Genomic DNA, 12,313 nt, shown 5'->3' on the forward strand with positions numbered 1-12,313 from the left:
AGTGCTTCCACTAATTCCTTGGACATATTGTTAATGCATTGTTAATTTCTCCACATACTACATAACTAATGATATGATCTATGACATCATTGATAACATGACTGCAGCATCTGAAATTACATAATCGATCACAAGAATGTGCATGGCAGGGGCACGAGTTATAGTTACTTGAAACAATTCTAAGTGACGAATTTATAGTTAGGAAAAAATGCGAGTTAAAACATAGGGGTCCATTAGGATGTAGGGCGGATCGCCACCGCCTGCATTGCGGTGGCGATCCGCCCTACATCTTTCCCCGCCCACCACCCCTTTCCCCCGCCATATTGGTATGGCGGGGAAGTACCGTGGCGGACGGGAAGACCGTCCGCCGCTTTTCCTCCCGGTCGACCAGTCGACCGGGCAGAAAAGGGTTTAATATGGTGGCGGGGTCTGCTAGACACCGCCATCCATATGAAGATGCAGGTGGGAGGCAGCCTTTGCCACGGAAAGGCATGCGGATTTAGAAGTTGGGGGCCCGTTGTGGGCCCCCAGGATGTTGGGGGTGCACATGGGGGGTACCTATGGTTCCCCCCTGCATGTTCATGCACAACATGGCAGGCACCGCCCGGTGCCCGCCACGTTGTGCATGCATATGCACAACATGCATGTTTGGCATTGTGGCGGGTGATGCTGAAAGCACCGCCCGCCGCAATGGGTAAAAATGCAGGATGTGCCTGCCAGTTTGGCAGGCGCATCCTAATCACCCCCACGGGACCGCTGCACTTATGGCGGGTGGTCCCTTTTTACGTCAGGATGGCAGGCGGACATCCTAATGATGCCCATAGTGTTTTAAACTAACAAAACCACTGAAACTCACCAGTTATAGTTTTCCCAAGTATCTATAACTTTTGCCTTAAGGCAACTATAACTTGCGCCCTCGCCTTACACTGGCAAATACTCCGCATATTACATCACTTCTGACATGATCTATGACATCATTGATAACATGACTGCAAAATCTGAAATTATATAATTGAAGACTAGAATGTGCATGACTGGGGCACGAGTTATAGTTACTTGAAAAAGGTTTTAGGAACCTTGTTTACTAAACATCAGTGAATCTAGAGTATGAATGAAAAAAATATTACAATTAAATTAAGGAATTGGAATTAGTGGTCAAAAACACACTGGAGAAATTTCTCATTCATACCATCGGTGACCACTTCCCTGAGGGCCACGCTTTTTTCATTTCAGAAGACTCCTGATTTTCTGAACGCTCTTTCATGGACTCCTTCGTCTTGACCCGTTTACGATCCATGCTCCTCGCCTCGTTTGCCACATTCCCACTGACTCCGGACTCAACGCCCCCACTAACACTCCTTAGCCAACACCCCACCGGGGCACATATGGTCTCTAAATTATACAAAATGTGTAGTGACTCAATTCCCGTTTCTGACTCCAGGGTGCGCACCGCATGGGAAGAAGATCTGGGTAAACCTATCACAGACGACCAATGGGAGCAATGTTGTAGAGCTACCAAAGAAGTTTCCCTAAACAGTAGACGCAAACTCCTTCATTTTAAGTTTCTCCGCAGACTATACCATACTCCAGCACGTTCTCACAGAATCGACCCTAGTCGTCCCCACCACTGTCCAAAGTGCAAGGCCCCCTTTGCCGACTTTGCTCACCTCTCTTGGACTTGCCCCCTTCTTCATGAATACTGGTCTCAGATACACAGGACCCTCAGCGATACTTTAGGCATGAACCTGGTTCCTACTCCCGAAATTGGGTTGCTGGGCTATGTATCCAACTTCCCTCGTGCTGTTAGAAAACTTGTTGCCTTGGGCTTTTTGTTAGCCAAGAAGGAAGTCGCTTTGCTGTGGGGTGGTAGACGACCCCCAAAGTTGAAATCATGGCTTGGAAGCATGGTTTTTTGTAGCACTAATTGTGAAGAATACTCCGCTCAGGTCCCAAGTGCGTTCAGACCGGTGGACATTTGGGGTCCATACCGAACCTACATTACCAAGGTTATCGCTGACCACCAGTCGCAACCAGAGAATGGAATTGTACCCGAGGGAATTGGCTGATTAGACTTTGAGTTATAAATAATTTGCACATGTTTTGCTCTGATTGATGTTCTGTCCTCAGGTGTCTTGATGTTTTTCTCAATGTCACCTATGCAACTCTGTTGGTTAGCCCTACCACACATATGTCGCAATGTCAACGATTAACTTTTTGATGTTTCACACATAGCTCCATATGTACAGACTTCTGACTTATTGACGTCCCTGTAATGTACCGTATATTAAGACGTATTTTGTATGCACGCTCTCCTTACTGCCATCGTCTATATGCAATGCTATATAACACACAGTTTGTTATTGTACTTCTAGGAGAAAAGGGAAAATAAAGTTTTTAAAAAACAATTAAATTAATGAAGTGCACTAAAACTTCGAGGGTGTCAAAGCACTTAGCTAAGCAATTGTTTTTTGCAACAAAACTCTGCGTTGCTCAATTTAAAATGAAAACAGCCAAGATTTAAGGGTATACTTAAACAGTGAGAAAGAATCTAACTTTGAATATTCAGTAAGTGTGAATATTTAATATATTTATCACTAAGTAGATTTAAATCTGGGAATAGGAGATGCATTCAGCAATTTAATGTTGTGATTTGGATAACACTAAGGAGAGCAAATGACAACAAGCAAACGCATACAAACTAACTTAGTATACCCACATGGTTTTCAAAACAAAGCTATCAACCAGACCCGAACCCTTAAATAAAGGAATTCGTTAGGAGGTAAGATGGGTGACAAGGAGAGATCCTCAGCCGGACTGAAGGGGAAAATGGACCGATGTTCTTATGCAGCTGAACGGTACAGCTTCACCCACTAATCCAATTACCTCCTGTCACTGAAATTACTGTTGCATTTTGTTCTCTTTCCTGCTACAATATAATGTCTTGCCATTACATTTTTCAGTGTGCATTGACCTTAAATAAATGCATTGCTCTCTTTCTTGTGCCTCTTTAATACAGTTTTCCATTGCATCTCTTAGTGGATATATTTTTTCACATTTAAGAATGTTCAATCAATCAAATAATTTGTAAAGCGCACTACATACCCGCAAGGCTTTCAAGGCTCTGAGGGAGGGGAGAGGGGGGGTGCTGTTGCTACTGGTCGAACAGCCAGATCTTGAGTTGTCTCCTGAAGGCTAGAAGGTCTTCGGTTTGTCGTAGGATGAGGGGGAGGGTGTTCCAGTTGTTGGCGACGCGGTGGGAGAAGGATTTGCCTCCGGCTGTGGTTCTATGGATGCGTGGGACAGTAGCCAGGGAGAGGTCTGCGGAGCGGAGTTTCCTGTTGGGTATGTAGAAGGAGAGTCGACTGTTGAGATAAGCTGGGCCGATCTTGTGCAGTGCCTTGTGTGCGTGGATCAGGAGCTTGAAGAAGATTCTTTTGTCGACAGGGAGCCAGTGCAGGTTCCTCAGGTGGGGGGTGATGTGGTCACGGCGCGGGACGTCGAGGATCAGGCGTGCAGAGGCATTCTGGATTCTTTGCAGTCTGTTGATGAGCTTGGTCGGGGCTCCGGCGTAGAGGGCGTTTCCGTAGTCGAGTCTGCTGCTGATTAGGGCCTGGGTGACTGTTTTCCTTGTGTCTGTCGGGATCCATCTGTAGATCTTGCGGAGCATACGGAGGTTGTTGAAGCAGGTGGAGGAGACAGCGTTGACTTGTTTGGTCATTGTGAGGTTCGAGTCGAGGATGACTCCCAGGTAGCGTGCGTGGTTGGTGGGAGCGGGGGGTGTCTCAAGCGACGTGGGTCACCAGTAGTCATCCCATGCTGAGGGGTTGGGCCCGAGGATGAGGATCTCTGTCTTGTCTGTGTTCAGCTAAAGGCGGCTATCCTCCATCCAGTCAGCGACGGCCTTCATTCCCTGGTGGAGGTTTGATTTGGTGGTGAGGGGGTCCTTGGTGAGGGAGAGGATCAGTTGTATGTCGTCGGCGTAGGAGATTATGTTGAGGTCGTGATGTTGGGCGATGCGTGCCAGAGGCGCCATGTAGATGTTGAACAGTGTCGGGCTGAGGGAGGATCCCTGCGGGCCGCCGCAGATGATTTCAGAGGCTTCGGATCGGAACGGGGGGAGGCAGACTCTCTGGGTTCTGCTGGAGAGGAAGGAGGAGGTCCAGTCCAGGGCCTTGTCTCGGATCCCTGCGTCATGGAGTTGTGTGCGTAGTGTGCGGTGGCAGACGGTGTCGAAGGCGGCGGAGAGGTCCAGAATGATGAGGGCCGCCGTCTCGCCGTTGTCCAGTAGGATCCTGATGTCGTCTGCGGCGGCGATGAGGGCAATGAACAAATGTAGCTAATGGAAAAGATGTGGGATTCGTCTATATGTTGATATATGTTGCAGACTTCAGTTCTAATCCAATCACAATGCCTTCACCAAAGAAACTGCAGTTTCTGCGTGATAACAAAAATATATGCAGTGTGTTGTATTCGTGGGATTTTCCTTTCTTATTCCAATAAAAGATCTCACAACCTCCACAATTCCGACTAAAAATGTGGTGACTCTGGGCAAATCACATTAACTTCTTCAAAGTGTTAGCATTTTTTACAATACTGTCCAAGTTGCATGTTGCCGCACAACCCCTTCCCCCAGCACATCACCTCAACACCGTATGTTTACAATGCTCTTGATATAACAAATAAAAATCTCTCTTAAAAGCACTCTTCTTCTTCTGAGAACAAACCCCCAGATTCATCAAGAACACATTTTGCTATTCCTTAATAGCGAAAAATACCGATTCGCTATTAAGGAATAGCAAAATGCTATGCATCAAGTAATCACTAAAAAAATAGAGATTTCTAATAATTCCTTAATTGCGACTCGCAAATTGCGAGTCGCAATTAAGGAATATCTCCCCATTCATTCCTATGGGCCTCGATGCTCATAGGAATGAATGGGGAGACAATCTCAATTTGCTAATCGCAAATAGCGATTCGCAAATTGAGATTGCGATTTCAAGGGTGCAGGGGTGTCCAAAGGACACCCTGTTGCACCCCTGAAATTGATGTGTGCACATATGTTGCGCACACACATGCCCTTGGGGCATGTGTGTGCGCAACATGAAACTTTGAAAAATGCACTTTAGTGCATTTTTCAACGTTTTCGCAAATTACCATGAAATTGTACTTCATGGTAATTTGCGTGCCCTAATAGCGAATTCGCTATTTTTTTCACTTTCATGCATTGCATTTAAGGAATCTCAATTTGAGATTCCTTAAATGCAAAGAATCGCAATTTAGCAAACTCTTAATTAGCGATTTTTGCATTTGGGATGATGCATCCCAAATGCAAAAATACCGGTCGCAAAGGGGCAGATTCTGAGAGCGGATTTAAGCTTGATGAATTTAGCTGAAAGGCTTTACTTTCTCAAATACCTTAAATAGTATGAATACAACCAGGTTTAATCTATCTGGCAATAAAGACTGGATGGTCCATTTTCAGAATATGGCTCTCAAACAGCACAGCAGTAGATACTTCTACCACCAAGTAGTATCTGTTATTAAGGTAAGCCAGTTAGTAATGAGTGGAGGCTCCCACTGATGGTAAAATTCACACCTACAAAAGACAGACAGGTCCTGTTTTCCATGGGGGTGTATCCTTGCAAATTTAATCCCAGCTGTCATGCTCCCCGACCAATGCTGAATTGGCATTGATTATATGCTAGAGACATTGCATGCACTGTCCAGGGACAGACCAGTCATGTGTTGGTGTAATCCTGAATAATTTATACAGGGTCACTATTGCGTATCTCTGGGAAGGCGCATGCTAGGGGGCCTATGTCACTTCTGCAGAGTTGTAATTTACATAGAGGGTCTCTACATGGCCACTCTGCACCCAGCAAAGTTATTTCCATTCAGCATTCTTACGTCCAAATAAATTACATAATCATGTGTAAACCCTTTAAACGGACCACACAGATGTACTTTGTGACTACTGCATTTGCCTTCATCCTGTTTCTGATATTTGAATCCTGCTATTTGTGTTGATAGGAAATTCCTAAAGACTTAGCAAAAATGCAAATGTGTTGTTGAGTATAATCTCTTGCTCTGATTAAATTATGGTCCTTTTTATTTTTAGTTTGTTGAGTCCATCAGAATGAACAGGAAACCATTTCACCTAGTTGGCACCTCAATGGGTGGCCACATTGCAGGAGTGTATGCTGCTGAATACCCAGCTGACGTCTGTAGCCTGACCTTGCTATGTCCGGCAGGTGCGTTTTCACTTGTAGCACTCATCCTTGTAGCAAGCAGGTTTGTGTAAACAAAAAACAAAAAAACCGAACTATTTTCTGACTCTTATAACAAAATGCAATTTGTGTTGAACTGCTGAGCTGTCCACTCATGCATGCCCCCTTCTTTGTCTGTCTGTTGAGCTGGGATAGGTAGTCACAAATGCACGATTGTGTAAACATTACTAAATCACTGCTCCTTTTCAACTCACAACATTCTTTCTGACGTGGTTCCTATGTCCTGTAAACATGGAACCTGGCCCAAGAAGCAAATGCAAGATTCTAACAGCAAGTGTCTGGATTTGTTTTAATGCAAAGGGTTTAAAGAATTATTGTTTCGTATTGTGCTCTTCATTGTGTGTGTGCTCATTTGGTCACTTATAGGTTCAAATATTTTTATTGAGCTTTTCCTCCTACACGTACCCTTGGCTACAACCAGCGGGCCACAAGGCAATAACTGTCAACCATGAACAAACTCGCCCCTTAATCGTCCACAACCCAGCTTGAAAGGTTCTACCATCCATCCAATATATACTAGGTCTAGATCACCCATCTCCCATCTCCCATAGACAACAACTGGTTGTTACTGTTCTGCCCTGTCTGATTGTGTTACAGGTAATATTTAAAGCATTCTAAGGAATCAAGGGCACACCACCTTCAAACCTCCTGGGACAGGACTTCCAATAATTGCTTCCAATCCACTTCATAGTCCTGCATCATGCCTCATATGGTGTAGTCAGTCTCATTATGTCTTTTTCCCTATAAAACCAATGCTTCTTCTCCACTGGAGACCTCTCCTTCCTTCACATTGAGTTAATGACTTGTTTGTGGCCCCTAATGCTTGTGCCATTTCTGGCCTTTACAAGAGTATATAGGAAAGGTCTGTTTATTGGTGATGCCCATTAGGACATGTGTCTGATATCTTTGGATTGCACTTAGGTACTTCACACCAGTATGTCTGATGCTTTGGGCATCCCTCTTTCCCCACATCCATCTTTTCCCACATCCCCTCCAGCACCTATTAGATAATCATTTGACACACTTTTGCAACTTTGCTGGAGTGTGATACCATTACGTAGTTGTCATACCCATTGCTGCCTGTGGTGAGGCAACATGGGCTGTGACATGCTGTCTAACAAGTGCTTCCCTCCATTCAGCTTCAGAGAGTGACCTGCCTATTTCCACTTACCATCTCTAATGAACTGCCATTTTGTCTGTCACCCAGTGGTATCAATAGTTTGTACAGCTCCTTGACCATCATTTTGTCTGTGTCCTGTGTGAAAGACATTTCTCAAAAGCCATTAGTGTTGGATTGTGTTTAGCTCAAATGTTCATCTGCCGGTAACTCAAGTCAGTGCTTCAAACCATCAAATGACATCAAATGTTTTCATCAAACAGTTCTCCAGTTCTTCCGCAACTCCTCCTTACCCATTCATCAAAAAGGAGTTGAACCAGGATTCCCCAATATCAGAGTTGTAGTAGAGGGAAAGTTAGTCAACCCATGTGGCTCAGCTATCCTGCCACAAGCCACTAAGATTGCTATGGTGACTGCCGATGATACAGCCTAGCCCTATGATTTTCAAGCAAACAAGGAACCTTCAATAAAATACACCCTGGAATGATTAGATCCTCAGCTACCACTGATTCTCCAATTTATCATACAACAAAACTGAACCACCCGGTAAAACTATACAATATCCAACAGGCTCAAACCCCTTTCGTTTGGTGGTTTCTTCATAGTGGTTCTGGACAGACAGGCCTCCTTCCTGCCCAGATGAAATTATCAATCTGTTCTTGCAGCCTTCACATTGTTGAGGTGAGCACAAACAATATGAGGGACTGAAAGAGAAACAGCACCCTAGGGAGGATCACCATTTTAACAGCTGCAATCACACCGCCGCACAACAGCCATTGCATGTACTGCAACTGCAGCCCTTTCTGGATTGTCTTTATCAAAGTTCTGTGGTTGACTTGCATTGTTTTCTCCATGGTAAGAGCTAGCTGTACCTACAAGTGTCACTATGCTCTATCGACACTGGAACTGGACTTTTGTTTCTACCACCTGAGGCACTGGCAGCCTCCAACTTAGTATATGCGATTTGGATAAGTTGATTTGAACTGCGAGACTCTTTCAATAAAGCTTGGACTTAAGGGCCAAGATAAATTGGCTGGTTTTGTGATAGTTAATAGCACGTTGATGGCGTAAAGTGCCAATTTGTGCATGTCTCTCCCTACTAGCAATCCTATTATCTCGGTATTCCTACTCATTTTCTCTGCTAGGATTCCTACTTTCAATATGAAAAACTTTGGGGCAGTTTAGACATCAGTTTTGCTCCCGTCTATAGTTATGTGCGACAGGAAAAAGTTCTTAATCTGCACCGATGCACTAGAATTCTTATTGTAGTTAAGCACATGCTATTTGAGTTGTAGCCCAGTCTCAAAGGCTTTGTGAGGCACCCTAGGAACCCCTATTAGATTAAATTGAATACCTTTTCAACAGCCAGCAAGATCAATACTGCTTCCCTTCGCTTTCCGGGCATTAGTTCTCAGATGTAACAGTTTTGTGCCTTGTCCCTAGCAGCATCAACCAGCTCTGCTGTCCACTATATCATTGTTCCCAAAGTCCTTGCTAGAATGCCCCTAAATACTTGACATAGCGACAAGATCGGCCCATATGAGCTATGTAGCGATTTATCCTTGCCACCGGGATTTGGTATGACTGAGATCATAGCTCAAGTCATTAACTCCATGAGACTCAGGGCCCTTTGAATGAGTTAAATGGTAGAGTCAGCAAGGGGGTAACTTTGTACAATAGGTTTTTGTAGAAAAGGACTGAGAAACCATCTGGTTAGTGCCCTATTGACCTTCAGTTTGGAGATGCCAGTAATTACTTCATCAATGTGCATCACTTTCTTTAGTTCCAGCCTCTGTGAGTACATATGTTTGTGCTTCATCTGTGTGTGAGGTAATTTCATTCTCATCTTTTAAATAAGCAGAATGTAGTGCCTGATAAAAATTTTAAAAACTTAATGCATTGGCTACTATAGGTCTGCTCCTTTGAGTCTCTGCTCAGTAGTAGTTTGAGTTAAGATTTAAATTAAACTGTGGACTTGCTGCAAATCCCCGCCTTCCCCAGTCTCTATGGGGGTGTTGAACATTAAACCTCAGCAGAAAAAGGGGAATCAGGAGAAGGGAAACTGAAACACAGGAGCGCCTGCTTTTGCAGGTTGTTTCTGGTAAAACCCGGAGCAGACTGTTGTTGACTTCCATATTGGTATGCAGCCTGTTTAGATGCTCATTGGTGGTGTGCACTCTCAATAAAGAGGGTAGTTGTCAGAAAGTAAGAAACTAGACGGGTATGATATATTATAATGCATTTAAGAAAATAGAGATCATCTTATCTTCATCCAAGATAGAGGGAACAGTGTTGAAGCCAAAGGTTGACAAGGATACCAACACTGGTCTCCTGGTAGTCAAGGAGCAGGGAACATATAAGTGGAAATACAAGGACTTGAACAACAGGGAAAGAAAAAAATAATGCAATAAAGATGTTGGGAAGCGAGGCAGACAAGATGAACTATACACAAGCAGAGAGCAAATACACAAATTTGATGTTGCCAGGCACCGAGCCATGTTGGCAGTGGTGTTAAATAAGCTCTGCTTGTGATAACCCAGAAGCGACTGTCACACTGGGAGGTTCCCACTCTCGCAGTGGTTAGTGGTCTAGCTGTGCATTAGTGTGGTTGTCTTAAATTCCATAACCTCCAACCCTGGCTTTTTTGGGTAGTTCTGTAATTTCCTTAAGGAATAAGGATGCAGTGCCAGGTTCTTCTCCCCCCTCTTGTCCAACGCAAGGCATACTTTCTTTCTGGGTCACTTCTGTGATGAAATATGAACAGTTTTGACCAGCAGCCTCTGTGCTCTGTTCCTTTCCTCATAATATCTTTGCCTGATCAACAGAAAGTTATATTCAGCTCTATCTGTGTCCAGCATTTTTATTCCTTCACCGTTTTCAGCAAGCTGATTTGAAGCTGCTGCTATTGCCAGAAACAAAATCAGTCGTAAAGCGTGTCCCCATCTACAGTATGTCTGATGATGTCATTAACAGGAAGGAAAGCTCCTCACCTCTGTAGCTTGACTGTCGAAAGGTCCTGGAATAAAACAGAATGTTTGTCCTTTTAGGGTATGCCTTCCTTCTTTCTTGCTATCTGCATGATTCTTCCTTTGATCTGGTACCTATGTATTCTTGTTAGTATGTCTGGTAAAGATTTTCTAGTTATATCAGGCCTTCCCACTTTGTATGTTCTGTCAAGTTGAATTGTCCCCTGCAAGGAAGACCCCGAAAGTCTTCATGGGAATCTTGTAGTTAGCCATCTATGTCCTTCATCTACACTCCCCGGAGTACCCCTCCGGATCCTTACAGTGTTCTGCCTGGAGTGGTTTTCTAGATCATCCAACTTTCCTTGCAAGGCTAGGTTCTGTTCCTGCACCAGATTTACGAATAACTGCTCTTACAGGAATGTATGACGTTACAACGAATTCCGTTGCAACGCATGCCTTTACCACGCATGCGTTACAACGGAATTCGTTTTCCACGCATAACATTTACCTCGATTGCTTGCGTGGTGACGTCATACGTCGTTAAGAGAAAGCGGAAGTTTATTTTCCGATTTCTCTTAAAAGACGCTGATTAAATACATAACCCGAAGTGACTTCAGGTGAGTTTTTTTTTGGGGGGGGGAAACCCCCCCAAGCCCCCCTTTTTTTACTTTTTACCTTTACCACATATACCTGTACTACAAACTTCGTAGTAAAGGTATGCGTGGTAAAGGCTTTCGTGGTAACCACGCATGCGTTGTACTGCATGCGTGGTTAGCGATTTCGTGGAAACGGCTTCGTTGTAATGGCCGTTTCCCCTCTTACAGCATGTTGTTCCCAGCCTCTTCTAGGGTAAGACCCTTTGGCTAAGGGAGCTCAGTTCTGTTTGTATGTTTTTATGTCCTGCATCAGACATTTTATTTTTAATGATGTAAAGTCCTGCGGTGCCTCTGCCTGAGTATCTAAGGTTGGCATCTAGAACTCTAAACAGTCGGTGGGGCTATCCCTCGTACTCAATTCATATTTGGGAGCTTGTGTCTTTGTAGGTATTTATTTAATTGTTGCATTAAACCCCCCCCTTGTGTTGTTGCCATATCAGATGAGAATGTGAGGGCCGTTCATCTCCCGAGGGCTCTAACAGGTTCAAGCCCCCTTTTGATTATTAGCCTACGGGTAACTCGTCAGCTTGTTGTATTGAATGAACCCCATCGACCTTCCTTCAAATCTTCTGGGCCTTTGTTGCACTGTGGTTTATTTCCTAGGCTCCTTTATTACTGTTAACCAAACTGCAATTCTACAATCCACTTACAACCTGTTAGAAATTGCAGACTTCATTGTTACCGCGCCAGCTCCTCACACAATAGTGATAGGCACAATTGCTTAAACATCTTATTGTACTATTTCAGCATGAGTGTCTTTATTTAGGAACTAATTTGCCCTCAGGAAAGTCTTTGAGTACATTGTTAAGGGGAAGAGATCACAATAAAATATGTTTTCAATAAGTGAACTAGTAATGTGTAACCTAAGGTTTCTCCTGTTTATATTTTAATGTTTAATATTTATTTATTAATGTTTAATATTTATTTAATATTTATTTATTAATGTGTCTGTAAGTGCCATGGTTTCCAACAGGAGATGGTACAGTAGCACAGTGATCTTTTAATAAGACATTCAGGCTAAGGAGGTCCAATAACTTAAAGCATTGATGTAGACAATATGTCAGGTTTTTGGAATGAAAGTGTCTTTGGGATTATTGATGGGTTTAGGCATCCAAAAAGCCATCATACAAGTCGTCATAGATTCAGCTGTGAGGCTTACCTCACATACCAAGCAGCCTTTTGTCTTTAGGTTCTCTTGTCAGTGGCTTCCAATCAGGCTTGTTGTAATTTGAGTAGGGCACACTGACAATATAGCAGGGTCTTAAATATGTGGAACTCCTCAGTTGG

The 12,313-nt window shown here is 43.8% G+C and overlaps 1 protein-coding gene across 2 annotated transcripts in view; it reads left to right on the forward strand.

Moving 5' to 3' along the window:
• The window catches only part of ABHD6 (abhydrolase domain containing 6, acylglycerol lipase), a 150,813-nt gene that overhangs the window by 110,861 nt on the left and 27,639 nt on the right, over positions 1-12,313 (forward strand). For both annotated transcript variants that reach the window (XM_078661492.1, XM_078661493.1), the window contains exon 5: positions 6,119-6,251. In XM_078661492.1, the coding sequence (XP_078517618.1) occupies positions 6,119-6,251 (133 nt within the window). The remainder of the gene's footprint in view (positions 1-6,118; positions 6,252-12,313) is intronic.

Source organism: Lissotriton helveticus, chromosome 9 (genome assembly GCF_964261635.1).
Source record: "Lissotriton helveticus chromosome 9, aLisHel1.1, whole genome shotgun sequence".
NCBI lineage: Eukaryota > Metazoa > Chordata > Amphibia > Caudata > Salamandridae > Lissotriton > Lissotriton helveticus.